Here is a 20,213-nt window from a genome sequence, read left to right as displayed (position 1 = left end):
CCACACATAAGGTTGTAAACCTCAATGTTTTCAAAAGCATCCACTTCTGTTTTCTCTTTAAAGCTTGGTCCATATGCTAAGAATATAGCCTGAATTGTAAAGGAATCCAAAGTCAAAACCAATTCAGTTGCACTTTATGAAAACTGGGACAATGGAACAAAATATAGTATTTTCACAGTCACAGAAGATAAAAATACAGGATTGTTCTGCTAAGAAAGGCAAACTTCTGCCATTGCACATAATTTGAAGAAAAATGCAAAGCAAAAATTCATTTAGCAGGATATTTTAAACTACATTTGAATCTTATTTGGTTTTGGGGTGTTTTTTAAATATCTGTTGCACTCTGAATTCTTTGGGGCACTTAAGAGCCTATGGCCATGGTTAAAGCAAGGAGCAGGAAACTGCAGAGGCCCATTCCAAGCTCAGCAGAGGCCTGCATCTGTACCACCAATGGCACAAAGTAGTGCTGGGCAGCCCTTCTGGAGTCTGCAAGCCTTGTGGCAGAACACTGACACTATCTACAGTCTCACAGGAGTTTTTACTGCTTTATGCCAGGAGATACAGGAAGCATGACTAATAGGACAATGATCTGTTCTAAAATAATAATATGTGTCCATAACAGAGAAATAATTTTAAATTTATTATAGAAAGATGACACTTCTCTCCTTTCTTAAAAAAAAAAAAAAGCATCAGTTGTGGCACCTGTGTGAGGTTATCTCTTATTAAGGTTTCCATGGTAACCAGAATTTACCTTTCTTTCCATTCAAGCATTCAGCATAATTCTGATCACTGACATTTGGTTTTAACACAGTTGTAAAGATCTGGAATGATATGATTCTCAGGCTGAGAATATGTGACTTAGAGTGGCATGCTTGACCTTAGTTAAAGATTCACATCACAGAAAGTACATGAAAAACCAAAAGCTCAAGACCTCAAAATATTTTCACTATAACCAGAAGTGAAAATGAGATGAAACTGCAACCCAGGCTATAATAGCATATAATATAGCTAATTACTTTTTTTGTTCTAGTGTTATGATTAATTCTTGTAAGATAAGCAGAGACAATGAGATTTAGTTTATCTGAGCATTCAGATGCTCAGATGAACTCCTAGAGCCTATGGAGATTCTTCAGTCATTGTCTACATGGAAGAATGAAAGAACAAAAGAATTCAGTATCCTGTAGCTAAACATGATGCACCTGGTTTACTGTAGTCTACCAGTCTCCAAGCAGGTAAGTCCAGACTGTTTTTACTACAGGACCCCAAAGAAACAGGCCTTGCACACATCCATGAAAGACAATACAAATATTTGTACCTAGTATTGTATTAACAGTTTATATGTCTTGTGGCCAGAAAAGAAAATGCACACTGTAAAAATTATCATTGTTCTGTATTCCAGTGATTTACCTGACACAACATAATTTTGTATGTAAGAAAGTGCAAAAATAGAATAAAATAGAAATCATCTTACCTCCATACTTTTAAATTCATTGTTATAGCCATGGTCACCTCCACCACAAGAACTGAAACTTTTAGAGCTAAAGAGAAACCATCACAGAGTGTAAGTAAAAAATGACACAAAAAGAAGCACTTAGTCATTGTGGCTCACAGACTTGATCAATCCTTGAGAACTGACTCTGCCATCATATTGCAGTATTTATGGTTCATCATAGTGTTCATTCTTTCAAAGACCTCTTTCTCCCTTAACAGAAATTGCTGTGGACAGTACTAAATTATCCTAGCTGTCTATGAATGTACAGTGAAACAATATTTACAAATCAAATGGAAAAAATGGCTATTTTTGAACTGAGGGCTCTACCTGGCTACAGGCTGCAGAGCAAGTGTAAGCTGTTTTGGAAGAATTCTGAGTTATTTCTTTGGCATTTTAACAGAAAGCTTACAATGGTAGAACTCTGCTGTTAGCCTCCATGGAATAATATAAACAAGACTGCAAGGGATTTTGCCTTACAAGACAGTGCATTTTCATAATGGATTCTGAAGGGTGAAGAGATGTGGATAATGTGGGGATGAGTTATAGAATTAACAGATCAACAGAATATTCTGACATACAGACTAACACTTATTTCTATCTACCCATTGCTACAACACATGGAAAAACAAAGAGATAGTCACCCCAGACCAATTCAATCCACAGTTGTCAAGTGTAGGTATCCTGTTTTCAGAGGCCCAAGAACATTTGAACACAGTTTAAATAGGGTGATTTTAAGATTTTTTTTCAGTGCACATTTCTTTTTGTATGTCCTGGACAATTATTTGGTTACACCAAAAAACATGTTTCCTTTTTACGCATAGAATGATTCCAACTGTAACAAACATAGAAATGTAACAAGTCTAAAGCAAAACAGGAAATGAAGCATCTGTGAAGGAAATTAAAGGAATGAGAGTGAGATGAAAAAACCAGCATAACAATCATGCAAATTATGTTACCTCGCTACCAGCCACTGTCGATCCACCAAAAGATGAACTTTGTCAATACGAATGTTGTTAGCATAATGGAATCGTTTGGGCAAGTCAGGGGTCAGGTAGGGCTTGAAGTGCTGAGGGGATTTTCTGCACTGCACAAGAGGAAAGAGTCCAGTCACGAATTTCACTCCGTTTCAAAAAACCGGCCATCATTCAAAATTATCACAAATATCTTAGTGATAGGAACGCAAGCACAAAGCCCATCATTCCCAGATAGCTTCTTGGATGACCTGCAGATGTCATTTTTGGCCCCAGAAGCAATGCAAGGAAAAGTGACACTTTTTTGGAGCTCTTTGAAAATAGACTGCATACAATTTGTATATCAAGTCCACAAATACTGTGGTAAAAGTATATCTGAGACTTAAAGACACTCAGTAGAACTGTTTAGTCTATATTTCTATAATGTCATTGACATCTAGTTGGTAAGATTACACTCACAAGAGAAAGTTCCCTGGCAGTTTATTTGTGCCACCTTCTGTCACTTTACCATTCGATAAATAACAAAGCAAGCCAAGTATGCACAATATAGCACAGTCTAGGGTTTTAGCTGCAAGCCTGAAAATCTGAATGCCCATTGCTCAGCTGTTAGCTAAAGATCTTAGCTTTTACACCCACATTTAATGTGTTCATATAACTGCTGCATTAACAGGCGTGCCATGGAAGAGCTTGGAATTGTGAGCGTAATGAAAACCACATGACACTGCAAAAACTCAACTATATATGGCCATTAGAAGCCATTCCAGCTGGCTGCAATCATCGTGGCAAAGTTTCAGAAGTGTTGTTCCTGATCAGGAATCCAGCACTGGGATAACCCAGAATATCTAAAATGCAAAGGAAAGAGCTGCTAGGAAGCTGGGTAGGCCACAGAAGTGTTTTACTGTTTACTGTTTTACCACACCATGCTTGGATTCTGGTCTGACATCTTCACTTCTAATTACTAGAGTTGTATGCTCTTCAGAGGATACAGATTGAACATGTGACATGACAGAGACAGTGCCTCAGTAGTCATCAAAGAAGAACAGAGGAATCCAGGAACATGAAAAATAAGGATTCAATGTGTTTGCTAGCCTGGAAGAAGAGGTCTAATTAAAAGGAAAAATAGAGGAAAGCAGCATATGACTTATGTCTATTCATTAGAAATTAATAGACAACACACAACTCCCTTCTCTGCAAAAACCCCTCATTCTAATAACCTGACAGGGAAAAATAGACCAACCAATTATGAAGAGAAAAGGAAAGAGGACATACCAGGCTGATACCTTAAGGCACAGGATCCCACATCTCTGTGACTATTAGCAGTAGCAGTTTCAGCTGAGGTTGAGAACTTCATGCAAATGGTAATATTCCCCTCATACCAATGATTTTGATGCGACAGACTCCACATCATACAGTGAGGTAGGGGTAGTACTGAGAAAGCTATTTCAGCTATTTGAAGCCATTGATCCTACTCCTGCATGTCCAGCAGATCACAGGGAGGCCTCTAGTGGCGATTTATCAGAAACCTATCCACTTGGGAGCCCAGGATTTTTACAAACTGAGAGCATTTTTTCTAAATGTACCACAACACCTGTCCACTGCTTAGCCCAGGACAAGCCACAGAATAGAAAACAAGCTGGCAATTAAGAAAAGAATAGGAACTGCTGACAGCACACTGAGAGCAAGCAGTTTAAATGTTTCAAACACTGAAAATTGTAAAAGGAAAGAAACACAAAAAAGACAACTGCCCTACAAGTTTTTTAGTTTGTCCAGCACATTCATCCCACATGTATTAATGTATATCTGGAACACTACCAAAAAAAAAAAAGGGGGGGGGGGGTGTGAATTACTGTCTAATAAAGTATAAGGAAAGAACCATGCACTGTCTCATCACCTTTCAGTAAAAGAAATAAGTTCGTTTTCCTTTGGTTTTCACTCTGTTCTGTAGTTCTTTGTTTGTATCCTTCAGAACCCAGGTGTCAAAGTGTACCCCACATGGGAGACACAGGCAAACTTGGACCTGCCCTCAAGTGCTCCATCCATTCAGCAAGGCTCAATTCCAAGCTGAGTCACCAGTACGGGGCCCTGTCGTGGTGCATACATAAAAGCACTGCAACTATTTCTGTGATATGTCAAAAGACCCTAAGACAGTGCCCATCTTGCCTCATAGTCTGTTTCAAATCAGATCCCTAAAATTTCCAGAATCAGACACTTAGAGAAAGTGTGTAAAAACAAGCCTGGTATTGAATGAAGTTTCTTTCTAATACCTGCTTAGCTTCTTCTAGGCTTCAGAGGCTTTTTAAGTCAGATGTTCCTTGTGGATCAGGTCTAAAAGCCCTTACAGGCCTGTCCTGCATTAATGTGTCTAAAATCCTCCCCTCCTACTTATATTTCCAGTCTCTACAACACTTCATGGCAATGTGCTCTACAATGTCCTTATCTGTTGTGTGGAAGAGTTACTTTAGCCTAGCCTGAGTGCACCACTTGTGTTCCAGTGCTAGCAGATGCCTATTGTCTAAAGAGTCTCTCTGCTGTATTCTCTTCTATTATGAAGATATACCCTAGTTTCTGCCCCTGAAGTCAGCCACTTCGCTTTCAAAATGAAGTACAGAAAAATTTTCTCTGAACAGAGATCCCCTATGGCAAACCTTTGTCCATCATCTTTGGACAAGTTCCAGAACTGCCTCCCATGGTACATTGGAGTCAGAACACTATTTAAACTGTCATCATAGTCTAATTTTTTTTACAAACTTGTTTTTTTTCTTCAGATTCCTATCAGGAGTAGCTATGAGTAAAAGTTATGAGAATATTTACTCACTGTGAGGTTTTTAACGATTCCTTCTGAGTCAACTGTTAAAAAGAAAAGATGAATTAATGTGCATTAGAATGGCTAAAGGACAAAGCCTCATGAGAAAAACTCAAACATGCTTTTTGTCTATAAAGCTGATTTTCCTTATTAGCTTGTGAAGCCTGTGGCAATGATAGCCTTCCACAGGTAGGAATGTTATGTTTCCAATGGTCAGTGCCTGTGAGTGTGCCTGTGGAAGTAACTAGAACACTACAACTTTGGATAGATCAGGACAGACCATAGAAAACTGCCATGGTGATGACTGCCTACACCTACAGCTGACAGATCATCAGACCTGAGGTTTTTTCTCTTATCTACCCCCTGTTTGAAGTACAACCTTTTTTACATTGAACAGGACCTGGAGCTGTTGTTTCGTATTTTGCTTCCTGCAACAGTCACAACAGAAATTTCAGTCTATCTTGGTATTTTCACCTTGCACACTTTGAAAGAGTGATTTAACCATTTGACATTAACTTTCTAAAAAGCGAATCTGAGCACTTCATGGAAGAAAAATTCCTACAGAAAATCTAAGACTATTAGAGGAAATGAGTCAACAATTTTATTGAGACACAGAAAAACCATGAGTATTCTTTCCTCAGCTCATTACTCTGCTTTTGTCTGACTTAAATCAATGAAAGTCTGCTTTATGTCATATAAATGTTGCTCCTTCAAGTAAAAGTACAATTAGAAAATATGAATAAAAAGTTCAATGGGATCCCAGCTCTTATTTGTGACCTGCAATACCTATGCCTTTTACAATACTTTAAAAATTCTTTGAAGTCAATACATAGAGCATTTCCTTGATTTAATCTCGATTCTTTTTCCTGATACAGAAGGTTCTGAGATTATTTTTTTCCAGTCTGGTAGCATAGTATCTACTTTAAGTCAGAGTTAGCTCACATGCTTTCAATTTTCTGTTCTTTTGAGATACTACCTAAAGGGCTTAACCGAGGCTTAGATTCCACTGTGCTAAGGTTCAGATTCTGTAACTTTGTACACACAAAAATATTCATTGCTTCAAAAAGACTGACTCTGCCAGTGTTGCACAAGAAATCTGTGAAGTGCAATGCATTTATGAAAGACTTGAATTCCAGTTAAAAAAAAAAAAATGCTACCTTTACTTCATCTTTCTTTTTTTCTTGTAAGAAAATACAAATTAGGGTCTGCAATATTTTTTTGAACCTTCAGTTTCATCTAAAGTGGTCATTCTTGAAAAAAAATACCCCAAACAACCTCCATGGATGCTGAAGCCAAGTTAAGGGAAGCGGAAAACTGCTCATACTGCTGATTACTACTGATTATCCATTTCCTTTTCTTAAAGTTTGTTTGTTTATTTATTTATTTATTTGTTTGTTTGTTTGTTTATTGCTATGTTATTGCTTAATCCCAGGGTTGGTCCACACTTACAGGTGAAATAGTCCTTTGGAACATTCTGTGCTCGAATGCGAGCTGCAGGCCCAGCATATAAGTAGAAATCCACCTTTTTGAAGTAATTAGTCATGTATTCAAACTGTTCGCAGTAGGTCTTCTCCATCCCTGAAGGGCAACATAGAAACAGTTCTTTTTCATATGGCAAGATAAAGTGATTTATAAAATGGATTAACACTTCTAAACCCACATATTTCACAGAGGAACAAAACAGTGACTTGGCAAAATTAAATTGAAAAAAATAAGTATATACATTACCATGATCAGCTAAAACAATGAGGTTTACACACTTGTGCAAGTTTCTTTGCTTAAGTCCATCCATGAGCATGCCCAGTGCTTGATCTGCTGCTTGTAAGGCTTTGATTACCTGTAAGACAAACCAGTTAAATCTAACATCATTAAAAGTTGAACCTTTTGCCTTCATGCAAATAAAAATGTATTACTTTTAGGTTACAAATTAACAAACATTGAAGTACAGTGTAGGAATAAATAAAAGACAGCTCTGAGGAGTTTCCAGGCCACATGCTTCTAAATATCACATAGTAATATAATGAAAGTTCAGTCTAAATATAAATATTAATATTTTTTCTCATAGTATGATATCAAATTATTTTCTGCAAGTCTGTTTGGTTTATGGTTCTTTTGATTCACACACAGTGCGGGAATCATGACAATAGACTCAACCACAAGCAAAAGTTCTTAACAAAAAGTCATAAAACAGTCAATGGCAATTTTTCATCTACTGTCATTTTCACGTCTATAAACTGGTTAAGTTCATAATACAACAACATTTTTAGTGCAATTAAGTATAAGAAAAATATAGAAACTACTTACACCAGCACTAACTGGTCCAAATGAATGTCCAGAAGAATCTGGTTCCTCAATATATAAAGTGTATATATCAGGCCTTGAGTTAGAAATAAATAAGAATGGAACATTATGAGAATTTAGAGGTAGCATCTAAATCATCACTTTGATTAGAAAAAAAGACAAAAAAAAATATTAAATGGCATTTTAAAAGGAAGTATAAATAACCTCTTTAAACCTTGATAGCAGTCCATACAGCAAATATAATGATTCAACTTCCTCTGAGTTTTGTAATTAATCAACATGGGCTCTTTGAAGTTACAATTTCAGAAACAATATCCGGTGTCTTTAACAGGTAACCATAAATCACTCTGGAAAAATTCAAAATCTCAGACACCAGAGCAAACAATCCTTTTTGAGATGTAAATGGAATTACCATCCAAAAGGCCTCTTCCTGACTAAGTAGTAAGAGACTCTGGAGAACATCTCCTAACTGCAAATGCATTAGGACTTTATTAACAAATTTTCATATAAAATATTTAATTTCTTTACACATCACAAAGTTAACACCACAATCAGCACTGACATTTACTTTTCATCCTGAATTACTTATTGCAATTACTTTCATGTGTTTAACCTTTCTTGTGCAATAGCCATCATTTAAAATCTTTCATCCATATACTTAGACTAGAAACTGTATATTCAATGCTTCCTACAGGCCACACACCAAGAAAAAAGTCACAACAATCAAATAAAACTCATACAACAGTACATCCTGTTCAGATACATGTTCACTTTTTAATCTTTTAAAAAAATCTCACTTTTTTTAAAGACCTACAGTCTTATCATAATTATGATAAGACAGAGAACAGGCTTAAATTCAGCAAATAATCATTTGAAATTGTGAGGAAGATTCATGTTTCACAAACACCAGCAGAAATTCTAGTTGCTAGGCATTAAAACCTTTGTATGCTACAGTCTCACAAAGTGGGTAGATATTACAAAGTGTTACCTCTCAGCCTGGGCATTATCAAGCCATTTCAGTATTCCTGAAATCCTCTCTTCGTACGGAAACGAACTGAAAAGAAAAAAAAATAAAAGAAGATGTGATGTTAACAAGAATTTCTGACTAGCAGCTCTATTTCCTAGATACAGAGAAAGTGTCCATACTCTAGTCATATATTAAAGTCACAGATGTGGAACTAAGAATTATGCATTTTCACAAGGTATAGCAACTAATTTTATTACTCTTATTTTTAACTGAATATAAGTCACTTTAAGTGGTAAGTTAGACAGAACCTGACTTTGCAAACACAAACCTGTGCTGGTGGGACTACTCATATATTCAAAAATACATGAAAAGAAAGTTATTTTAAGTACAGGAAATAAACCTGAAATGCAAGTTAGAATAATTTTTATTCTTTCCAACATGTATAAGCTTTGGACTTCCATATTTTAAAAGTAAGTAATAATACCATCAAAGTATTTGTGAGGTCATGCTTTGTTTCCTATGAAAGAATTCATCCATTAAATAGCTCTGCTTTCCCTCAAAGTCATGCACAAGCTGTATGCTAGTTACTTACAGTTCTCAGGTGTTTTCTGAGTACCAAGCCTACACATCACTGCTAAGTCTGTTATTTATAGAGAATTATGGTTCTATGCTTGCTTTAGATTATCTTTCTAAATGTGAAGAATCCTCATACTCATCAAACTCATCAAAAATTTAGAAATAATTTGCTAATATCAATGCCTTGCTTAGCAAAAGAAAGAAACAAACTGCAAGAAACACAAACAAACAAACAAAAAAACCACAACAAAAATAATGCCACAAAAACTATGAAGGCAATTGGTACTTCACACATGTAACCTTTGAATTACTTAGAAAAAACATACAAGAACTATGATTCAAACAGCTGTGTGCACAATATCAAACATGCAAGCAAGAGCAGAGGAGATTTAGAGCCCCTCTTCCTTCAGTAGCTTCCCTATCCAGCAGCCTCTTCTCAGTAAATTTTGTCTCCCATAACCTCTTGCCATAGCTTCCTAGTTTGTGTTTGTTGTCTTAGGGTATAGGTTATCTGTAAATTTATTCTCAAGCACAAGTATTTTTAAAATGCTATATAACCTATTATAAAATAGATTTTAATATATAAAGTGCTATATAATATCTATTGATATTATGAAAGGTTTTGAAAACTTCAAGTATTTTTAGTGATTCCATGACATAAACGGGACAATGTCACATGGCACTTATCTGTCAGACTTGTTTAAAAATCTTGTATTTCATTTCTTTCAGCTGTCAAATAGCAGTCTGGATTTTTGGAGTAAACTGCAGGAATTTACTACAAGCCCTATCAAATCTTACCCGTTGTATATGGTGTACAAGGTAGGGTACTTTCCCTCAATTGGAACATCAGAGCCTGGCCAAAAGAAGGTGCCTGCTTTCAGATTTTGGTGCATTGCTGTCAGCCAGACCTTCGGGTAAAGATACAAACAAATGATTTTTTTGTCACCACTGGAGGACTTCAGTGACTTCACAAAAGTAGAAATCTGTGCTGCAAACATATTTTTTTCCTTCTCTTTTCACACATCACAGTTACCTAATGACCATATCTGATCTGAAGTTTTGTTTTCTATATGCACATTCTGAAGAAAATTAGTAGCATGGAAACCTTGGTGTTGTCATTTCTTGGATAGTCTCAGCACAGAAAAAAAACATTTATAGGTATTTCCATAAATGGCAACGGGCAGTGATCCTTTTTCCAGTGGCAAAGTCCACCAGGATCAAAAAGATGGAAGAAGCTCCTTAGGGATACTCAGACTTGAAATTAGGAAACATTTTATTACACATCCAGTGTCAAACATTGGAACAGGCTTCCTAAAGAGGTTGTTGCTACCCTATGCCTGTCAGTGCTTATGAGGCGTTTGGACAACACGCTTAAAAATGTGATCTAATGATTGGCCAGTCCTGAGCTGGTCAGGCAGCTGGGCTAGGTGATAACTGTAAGTCTATTCCAACTGAAATATTCTATTCCATTAGTTTCATTTTGTTTTGTATCTATTTCTACCTCAGATATAGGTTCTAATTATATGATTTTATTATAAAAGGGCATACTTCTATTAATCCTAAAAGTTGTGGTTGTGTTACAAACCTGACGGATTCCTTCAGGAAAAAAGAAACAGCACCAAAATCTGGGTACTTGAGTATATTATAAACATTATTACAGACACACATATATAAAGGTATATTAAGTAGGTATACTACATATTGCATATATTTGAGGGTTATTTCAGTACCATTATTAGAGCTTAATTTTTCTAGGAAATAAATATTAATCATAACCATAGGTACAATTTGGAGTTGTTATGAAATGTGCTATATGTTATATAGAATTGACTTTTTTTTTTTTTCAGAAATTAAGCTCCCTTCCTTACTTTTAAATGCCTGGACATTTGCAAATAGATATATGTAAATAGATGTAATTTGGAAACCAGTTTCATTTTGTAGCAAGTCATCAAAAGACAAGCAAAAAAAGTACCCCAAAACCATACCATACTGATGATTTACTGTGGCTCCCTGTGGCAAGAAATCCTGTCCAGGACTAGATGAAATATTTCAGTCTTTTTTTATTAGCTGATATTAAGTGAAAATTAACATTTGAAGAGACCTTTTACTTTCATAACAAGCAAACTATTTTGCAGGCAGACTATAATATGAAGCCTACATGTTATCTAGTACTTTCTGCAAATATATCAGACCATTTTTAATTTTATTCCCTTTTTGTTTTGTTTTATGTATGACACAAAGCACTCTGGACTTAAATAGCATATGACAAACAAACCTACTGGTTGCCCTTTCCACCATTCAGGTTTGAATTTTTGCTCCCCTGAAAGTGAGAAATGCGCATTCAAGTTTACATCATACATGTTGTTATCAATGATACCGTGAGACTCTGGATACAATCCCTGTAAAATGAGAATAAACAAAATTAAATGCTTAGTCCTGAAATCAAATGGACCCTAATGTTTCAATGCACAGTGTGCAATTTTTAAATAACTGTTTTATCTTAGAAATGCTTTCTCAATTCACACAGATCATCTTCCTGCCAACAAATTCAGCGTGCCCATCAAATTCCCTTTTCCTTTCCAGCCCAATATTTCCTTGCCAACCCAATTAAAACCTGATGTGCTATAGATTAAGTACCCTGTATGTCATGTGGCTGCATGTCAGCTGCCAAACCCACCCTAACAAACGCTATCATCAAAAGGCTGTGTCCTCACCCATGCTCACCCGTATCCAATTAAACTGACAAGGATCAGGAATAACAGGCTCACAGGCCAGGGACAGATAACACAACATGTATCACATGTACACACAGATCACGCCTGTATGTACCATCTCAGCATCTCTATCTCTCTCTTATATCTAAAGCATGAGTTCCCATGTCCCACAAAAAGACAAGCACCACAAAATCCTTTCTGTGTTATCCAGATAATGAAAAGGAAAAACAAAAATTCTCACTTACTGTGACAATAGTGTAGTGGTTTGGGAAGGTTTTTGTGGGGTAAGCAGCTCTCATGTATTTTGAATGTGTGCCGCATGTTTCTGCAACAGATCAGGGTATTAATATACATTTTCTAATATTTCTTTATAATTGAAAAGTAACAGTCCTAAAAACAAACAAAAATCACCACCATCAGTTGCTGTGATTTTAGATGGAGAAATGTCACTCCAAAACAAGACTCATCCAGTCCAGGTGTCTCCTTGTGAGCTAAGCCTACTGTCCCATTGCAGTCAGTGGACCTGGATGCCTAAATAAACTGCCTAAAACCTAGAGGCCTAAGGTTCTTTGAGAAATCTTTAATGATCCTGTCTGGCCTACAGATGTTCCTCCTCCATCCTGTCTGCCAATCCAAATAATTTTCTCAGATACTTCTGAGATCTGAAATGGCCTTGCTATGCACGTTTATGCAATGAGACTGAAACCTGAGGTCAGAACAAACAAGATGTCCTGCAAAGCTGATGGGTGACAACCAGGGAAGGACTCAGTTGCTTAAGCGCTGGAGCCGGGTGCCGTTTGAGAAACCCTCTGATGTCTGGGACATCTGCATGGAAGCTGGCAGTTTTGATGCAAATCACTTTGAGATCTGTGTTCTCCTGACACAGCTGCTGAAGGCCTTGGCACTCTGAAGTATACCAAAAACACAGATTAGAGCAACGATTTGTCCTGTGGCACCCTCTGTCTGTTGATTGAGCTGACTTGTTCTCTAGGCTCTTGCACTGTGCTGTGCAGACTATATTAAACATAAAGGCACTGACTTCAATGAGCATATAATCATCTCACATGCAGATATCTCCAAGAATATGTCTAAATGCAGGTGCTCTGCCCTGGAGTGAATCCCACCCCAGGTGTCCTACCTGTATCTCCAAACATTGCGTGATTTTTCATTTATCAAAAGGACTCGGCACACAAACATTTGTAATGTCTAAAACCACTGTAACATTCAATTTATTTACCCACAAAACAAATATGTGAAGACTGGAAGATGTCTTAAAGATGTTTTTACATCTAACTGACATGGACAAAGTTCTGTATTAAGATGATTATTTCATTCATGCTCAAACACACTCCATTCACTGATGTAGTGTATTTCAGTCAAAGAACAGAAGCCGATTTTAACTAAGCAATTGAAAAAATGAAAGAGAGAAATACGTCAACTGTTCCAATGTGATACAGAAAAAACACCAAAAAGGTTTAAAAGTGTTTGAAATGGAAGAATAATTGAAAAATTGAAAGATAGGAGAAAATTGGCAAAATTTTCTGTGGATTTCTCTTGCACAATAAATGATCCATATTCATAGTGTACATATTCATTGTGTACATATTCTTAAAGGCTTGATTACCTTTACTGAAAGTTCTAGGTTAAAGGAATTAATAGAAAGGAAAGATTTTATGCTACAAATCAACATTACATTTTTTCTTTTGCAAAGACAGAAATTTCCCTTTCCTGTAGATTTCTGAGAAATATAAGCATGAATGAGCATTAACAATTGCTCAAATTGACCACAAATATGAGCAATGCTGAACTAGATCGGTTCTTGTTTCAAAGCATTTCTTGGAAACATAGACATAGGATGGTATTTGTTCACTTTGCCAGTTTGGCATTCCCTTTTCGCCTTGTTTCAAAATACTGGAACTGACTACTGACTTTAGCATTCATGACTCCTTCACTGATTCAAGTTCCTTCCAGTCAGAATGACATCAGAGAATAAACAATTAGCCTGAGAAGTCAGGTTTGCACATTAGTTCATTAGTTTTCACATAAGTTCAGGTTTCCGGATACTCTCATTATTCACGAACAAGATTGTTAACTATTCAGTAAAATGTAGTACTTCATAGCATACAGGTGAAATTTTCAAATGATCACAATAGAAACATAATGTAATATTCTTAGGACTGATACAAATACTGTTGATTTAGACTATTGCTGATGAGAAGAAATTACTAAATGTGGAGACATTTTGTCCAGGGACGGAGTGTCTGGAGATCTGAGTTCTAAAATATTCAAGAATTTTAACCAAATGTGCACTAATGGTCTCACTTTTTAGAGCACTTTAAAGCACTTTAAAGCACAAGCAAAAGATCTTCAACTAACTCTTCCTCACAATATACAGAAATACTGGAAAACGGTTACTAGAGCCTTACTGCAATAATATCAACATACTAACATCTTAAAATCTCTGACTTGAAAAAAAAGAAAAATTTTCCGATAACTCAATGTATTTTACTTTATACTTTAATGCTCAACTCCTTATCAGCGATTTAGCTATTTTTTAATGCAGTACTAAGAGTGCAAGAAATCCTTATCTGGAACTTTTTCTCAGCTATAAACTGTTTTTTAATGTATATTTCAAACTGTGTATTTAATAAATAGCTGCTGATCAATATTAGAGGCTTCATTGAAAAAAAATAGTAATGTTTTCTGCGCAAAATTCAAGAAGTAATGCAGAACATATAAGGATGAAAATATAACTGATGAGAGAGACCTGATTTGTGATTTTTTTTTTATTGCTGAGCAACACATATGCATGACACTAGCAAAAGGGACTAGAGAGGTTACATACAGACTTTTAAAAAAAGCAGTCAAAGCACATTTGGTAACTTACTGAGTTTATTAATATTTGGCAGCAAAGAACTCCAAGTTTCCAAATATTCTGCTCTAAAACCATCCATTGAAAAAAGAATAAGCGGTGGGAGAGTAAATCTACAAGAAAATATAAGTTTATCATCATAAAGAAGTTTGAACAATTATTAATAAATAAATCTTATATTATAATAATAATATTAATAAATATTATTAAGATTTTTAACAATATAAATTCAGCTTTTATAAGCAGGATCTAGAATATTCATGTGCATTCCAGAATTAATAACACAGTGTGAAATAAATAAATAGTTCAATATTGAGAACAAATGTACAGTCCTTCTGGTAAGAAACACTGGAAAAAATACAAGTAATCCTTTCAATCATAATACTAAAAAAAAAAAGTTACATATTGACATCAGACAGTAAACACTATCCCAGTTTGTTTCTTATTAACAATGGTCTTTCCAAAACACAGAAGCACACTAGCATCCATTGTTTGTATAAAAACAATCTGCATAAAACAGCTTGCTGATTTGAATCTGAAATTAAACGTATCTTTATATTGCAATGCTGTTTATAGTACTTAAAGGAGTCCCCTCCACTGCTTTCCAAACTTTAGCCTATGAAACTGTGTTAACTCAGCAAGTTATTTGTTAACCTAAAAATAGGTTCGTTTTATACCCACGCTGGGAGGTGCATGCAGGAACCCACAAAGAAGTCACAATGCTAATGGTCTTACTGCTATAATTAAACTACATTGGCACTAAAATAGAATAATGGATAACATCACAAATACCATAACTAAACCAGAAATTAATTCGTCTTTCTTCAAGGACAACTTTTCAATGGTGTTTCTGCCTAGCCTCTACCTATGATTTTGAAATACTGCACAAATAGCAAAATTTTTTCAGCATTTGTAGAAATAGAGCTACTTCATAGCTCTCTTTTAAATATATCTCTCTTCCTGCAAAAAAAAACCTCAAACAACCCTGTTGCCTAAAGAGTTGTAATCACAGATTCTAAGTGTTATTACAAACTGTATAAGGTGACTTATCTGAATTGTCAAAGATACAATATGGTATCATAAAATGGACTATGAACAATTTGTGATAAATGAACCTTGAGATAATTCTAACAATTTTTCCAGGTCTTTGCAAATTGAATTTCAATCTGAATTTGAACTCCTGTACTCTGCTCTAAACTGTAAATGATCAATGAATGTGCAACAAGATGACAAAGTTTTTAAAAAGAACAAACATTCCTAGCCACAAACCATTTCTACAGAATATTCCCCAGAGCAGAGACTTTACTCTCCATAAATATGAAAACCTGTTTCAGAACAGTGGAGTATTTCTGACCATCACAAAGATTTTATTTGCTAAGAAGACAGGTTGTTTTATCCTACCCGACTGGACACTGAGGAGTTTCAATTGACACACATGGCTCTTCTACCCAAGATGTTTCACCTAAAAGGTAAAAAGAATACTGAGTTAGCACTGAAAACCCACCACCACCGCCACCACCAAAAAAAGCAGTAACCTGATCTTTTTAAAGCTCTCTTTGTAACATTTTCTGCTTCAATGGAAAGGTAGGGCTAAAGCCAACTTTACTTGAGAAACAATTTGGTGCAACCCATTAGGCCCTCAAAGGACTAGTGCTCACAACTGTAAGTTAAAAACAAAGCACAGATACTACACAGAAAAGCCAACAAACAAAATTAAGAAGAAAACACCATGAAGGCTTAGCCTTTTTTTGGGTTTTAAATGTAAAATATTCAAACTCTATCCTGTCTCTCATTTCTTTTCTGGGTACCACTGACACACTTAAGAGACCAGGGCTCCCTTCAGCACTTCTTTTCTTTCTGTATGTTGTGGCTTAACTCCTTTTAGCTTTAATCTTCATTTAGGTAACAAATTTAATTTTGCAGGAGTTGCCCTAAATTCATCCCCTTCCATAGCATAAAGAAATTCTGATAACAGATACCACGTCACCAGCATACTCCTCAAGTGTCATTCCTGTAACTGAGTTGTACCTGTGCTATTCTTTATGTGTTTAGCTGGAGCCAGTATGAAACAATTAGCCATGAACAAAGATATTAAAAAACAAATAGAAATAAGAAATCCAGTCTAAAGCTAGATTTGTAATAAAAAGGAAGGGAAATTTTAAATTAGGGATAACTACTACAATATATATTTCAGGTTGTCTAAAACTATTTTTGTGGGGAAAAAAAAGGAAAAATTGAAAGAAAAAAAGGAAACAACCCACAGTCCCCAGGGTATGGCATACTTCTGCAGTATCCAAATCATTCTGTCTTTCTCATGAATTACACAATTCACAGTTCTGCAGAAACAATCTTTCTCACAGTCAAAATACCCAGTGCTTCACCGCAAAAGATATTAATTTTGCAAAATGTCAGTCAGACTCTGGTCTTGAGGAACAAATTCATCTACCTTTATATTTTCAATGTTTGCCCATCTATTTCATAGAATAATTGATATATAAAACTTTTTGACTTTTGATTTACCTTTGCAAATGCTGTAATAATTTACACAGCAGTCTTTTTTCTGCAAGCAATCATCAGAACAAGAACAGTAACTTCCAGTGATTCTTGTCTCACCACAACGGAAATTAGTGCACTTCCAAGATCGGGCTGAAAATTCGAAGAAAAAAAAATCATGATTCAATTCACAGAACCTCATGTGAACTTCTTTGCATGAAAAACAGGTAAAGAAAAAAAAAAGTTATTTATATGTACTGTTTGAGTTGCTTTAGAAGTTTGCTCTGGAAAGAAAACTCAAATTTTCATTTAACACAAAAAAGCCTATTTCTTTGGCCATTGAACAGTAACACAAAGTCATAAAATAATTTATTTTACAAAAGTGTCCCCAAAGTCATATCCCTCAATGTCTTCCATATCTTCCAAAAAAAAGACTAAGGGGAAAAAAAAACAAAACAAAACAAAAAAAAAAAAAAGGCAGAAAACCACCACAACTCCATATTTATTTTACAGAGGAAAAAGAGAAGCAAACTGATCTTTTTCATGCTCTTGTACACAAGTTCCAGCAGAGAGCAAAAAGAAAGAGAAGCAAGGGTTGAAGAGGGCAGAAAAAGCAATAAGGATGAAGAAATATCTGAGCAGCTGCTGGGAAAGCAGAGACAGTAGCTGGAGAGGAGCCTGGCCTCAATGCAGAATCAGGCTACTCCCCTAGAAGACAAATGGACTCCTCCAGTCCCAGGCACCCACCAAGGTCTACATGAGGCTGGAGAGCACAGCTGACTGGGAAACACCCTCTTATTTTCAAATGTGCAAGAGGGACTGGCAGCTGGGACAAGGTCGCTTCAGATAGGAGCCCTGCTTAAAGATAATGCATTATTTCTGATCATGCTTATCTTCAGCTTTATATGTGCCATGGAAAATGCTTTGGTTATCCATAAGGGACAAAAATACAGGGGGTCTGATTTGAGAAATATGTAGGAAGATTTTTTGTCCTGCCAGGTTACCAAGTTACAGCTCTCTAGCCACTTGACTACAGAGGCAGCTTGACTCTGCCGCATCCACCTGAACAGGAAGAATAACCTTGCTGTGAGGGTGACAGAGCACTGGAAAGGTTGCCCAAAGAGGTTGTGTCATCTCCTTTCTTGAAGACATTCAAAAGCCATCTGGACACAAGTCTCAGCAGTGTGCTCTAGGATCTTGCTTGAGCAGGGAAATTGGACTAGATGACCTCCAGTGGTCCATTCCAACCTTAACTATTCTGTGATTTTGTGATTTTTGTCACATTTCCCTTCCTAGGAAATGTGACATGACTTCTGTGTATCTGCATAAACATGAGAATTACCATTTTCTATTACAATCACATGAAGAAACAAATTCAAAAATGGACACCAGTGAGCACAGCCTAGAGGGGAACTTACTTGGCTCCACACAGGTGTCCTCATAGTCCCAGCAGCAGTCCTGACGCTCCTTGCAGCCGCTGTCGCACTGGCAGCCGGACACACCTTTCCTGTGTGGCTCACCACACTTGTGTCTGCAGCTGACTGTAGGGAGAAGGCAGAGAGGCTGAGTGCTCAGATAACCCTGTCCCAGGCAGGTCAGTTAAACAGATCATGGATATGGGCTGGACGGAGAGATCTGCTGAATAATTCCCCAAATGTGACTCCCTATCCATTTTCCAATATGGTCACTAGCACACAGGCCAACGCGGTGGAAGCAAGGCTGTCCCTTGCTTCCCTCTGGGAAGCCGAAGGTCTGACAGCTGCTGGGATGGTGCTGGCCCACAGCTTGGGGCAGGGCTAATTCTGCAACAGGTCTGTGCAGGAGCACTGGCACAGGAGGCAATGCCAGGGTGTCCCACACTGCCAGCATGAGCTATCTCCCCTGCTCATTTCTCAGTCTGAAATAAAAGAGGAAGAGTGATTCCCACTTTGGATGTTCTGTAATATACCTGCATGGAAGCTCCCTCAGGGCTGGGTACCAGAGCCATTGGGGCTTCCCAGGGATAGCTGGGCAGGGACCAGCAATCAGGACCCATCCCACCACTCCAGCCTGGAGCGGGGCAGCTGGGGCAGCATGGGCAGCCCCACACCAGGCACTGGGCACTTCCCTGACAGCAGGGACAGGTCAAGACCAGGCCTCTGGCCTGTGGGTGTGCCTGCCCGGCAGGACTCATGGCCCCGCAGGGCAAGGCTGGAGCTGGAGGCCATCCCTGCTGGGTCAGTGCTGGGCCCTGGACAGGGTGGGGACAGCCTGGGGCAATCTCCTTTCCTGGAGACATTCAAAAGCTGTCTGGACAAAATCCATAAAGTTTATTGGTACACTCAGGACTCTGCAATATCTCTGCTACTTAATTGTTACAAAGTCCCTTAAAAATCACTAGGTTTGGCTGTTTTAATTAAAACAAAGAAAGGAGTCCAAATGAGGCGCCTGGCATTGGAAGCTGAGATGTATTCCGCAGCTCTGACACCTCAGAGCCAGGTGAAGGGACAGCTCTGAGTCTCCTGAGGACTCCTGAAGACAGCCCCAAATGTCCAAAGATCACTTGCAGTTCATCACCAGCCTCTACATGGTCAAGCCTTGTATCCACATTCTCTGTACTCTAGACGTACTGTTTGAACCCTGCTGAGCTCCTGCAGTTCCAGCTTTCTTCTCCAGTCACACAGTTAAACAAGAATAGGTGTAACTATCTACTCAGATTTGATAGGGCAATTCATAGGTTCATGCTTTTGCTGGATGCACTGCTTACAGATTTGGGCTATAGGATTCACTTTGTAGAGTGGATATTTAGCTCTATGCAGAGCTAAAATAACTTCCAAGTGATCAAAACTCAATTACTGTTCCATTTCATTTTATTTACTAGGGTCCATGCTATTGAAAGTCTTGAGAAGGGTCTAAGACTTGTTGAGCTACCAGGTAAACAAGTACAATATGTGTTGATTAGCAGTGAAAAAGAGACTGTGCTTCCTTGAACTCCTCCAGTGTGGGGTTACTACTGTTTTGATTCTAAAGGAAGTGTTTTATTTA

The 20,213-nt window shown here is 37.1% G+C and overlaps 1 protein-coding gene across 1 annotated transcript in view; it reads right to left on the bottom strand.

Moving 5' to 3' along the window:
* Nucleotides 1-20,213, bottom strand: part of ENPP3 (ectonucleotide pyrophosphatase/phosphodiesterase 3) — a 37,650-nt gene that overhangs the window by 11,024 nt on the left and 6,413 nt on the right. Inside the window, exons 3-17 of the mRNA XM_023924624.2 lie at nt 18,608-18,730; nt 17,217-17,342; nt 16,098-16,158; nt 14,712-14,809; nt 12,070-12,149; nt 11,390-11,509; nt 9,909-10,018; nt 8,556-8,621; nt 7,571-7,643; nt 6,995-7,103; nt 6,716-6,844; nt 5,279-5,310; nt 2,449-2,576; nt 1,472-1,538; nt 2-89 (exon numbers count right to left, since the gene is read on the bottom strand). Coding sequence (XP_023780392.2) covers nt 2-89; nt 1,472-1,538; nt 2,449-2,576; nt 5,279-5,310; nt 6,716-6,844; nt 6,995-7,103; nt 7,571-7,643; nt 8,556-8,621; nt 9,909-10,018; nt 11,390-11,509; nt 12,070-12,149; nt 14,712-14,809; nt 16,098-16,158; nt 17,217-17,342; nt 18,608-18,730 — 1,410 coding nt within the window. The remainder of the gene's footprint in view (nt 1; nt 90-1,471; nt 1,539-2,448; nt 2,577-5,278; nt 5,311-6,715; nt 6,845-6,994; nt 7,104-7,570; nt 7,644-8,555; nt 8,622-9,908; nt 10,019-11,389; nt 11,510-12,069; nt 12,150-14,711; nt 14,810-16,097; nt 16,159-17,216; nt 17,343-18,607; nt 18,731-20,213) is intronic.

The sequence above is a fragment of the Cyanistes caeruleus genome, chromosome 2 (assembly GCF_971803275.1).
Source record: "Cyanistes caeruleus chromosome 2, bCyaCae1.hap1.1, whole genome shotgun sequence".
In the NCBI taxonomy this organism is placed as follows: Eukaryota; Metazoa; Chordata; class Aves; order Passeriformes; family Paridae; genus Cyanistes; species Cyanistes caeruleus.
Note: the sequence above shows the minus strand (reverse complement) of the source record. Positions and strands in the feature narration are given on the sequence as shown.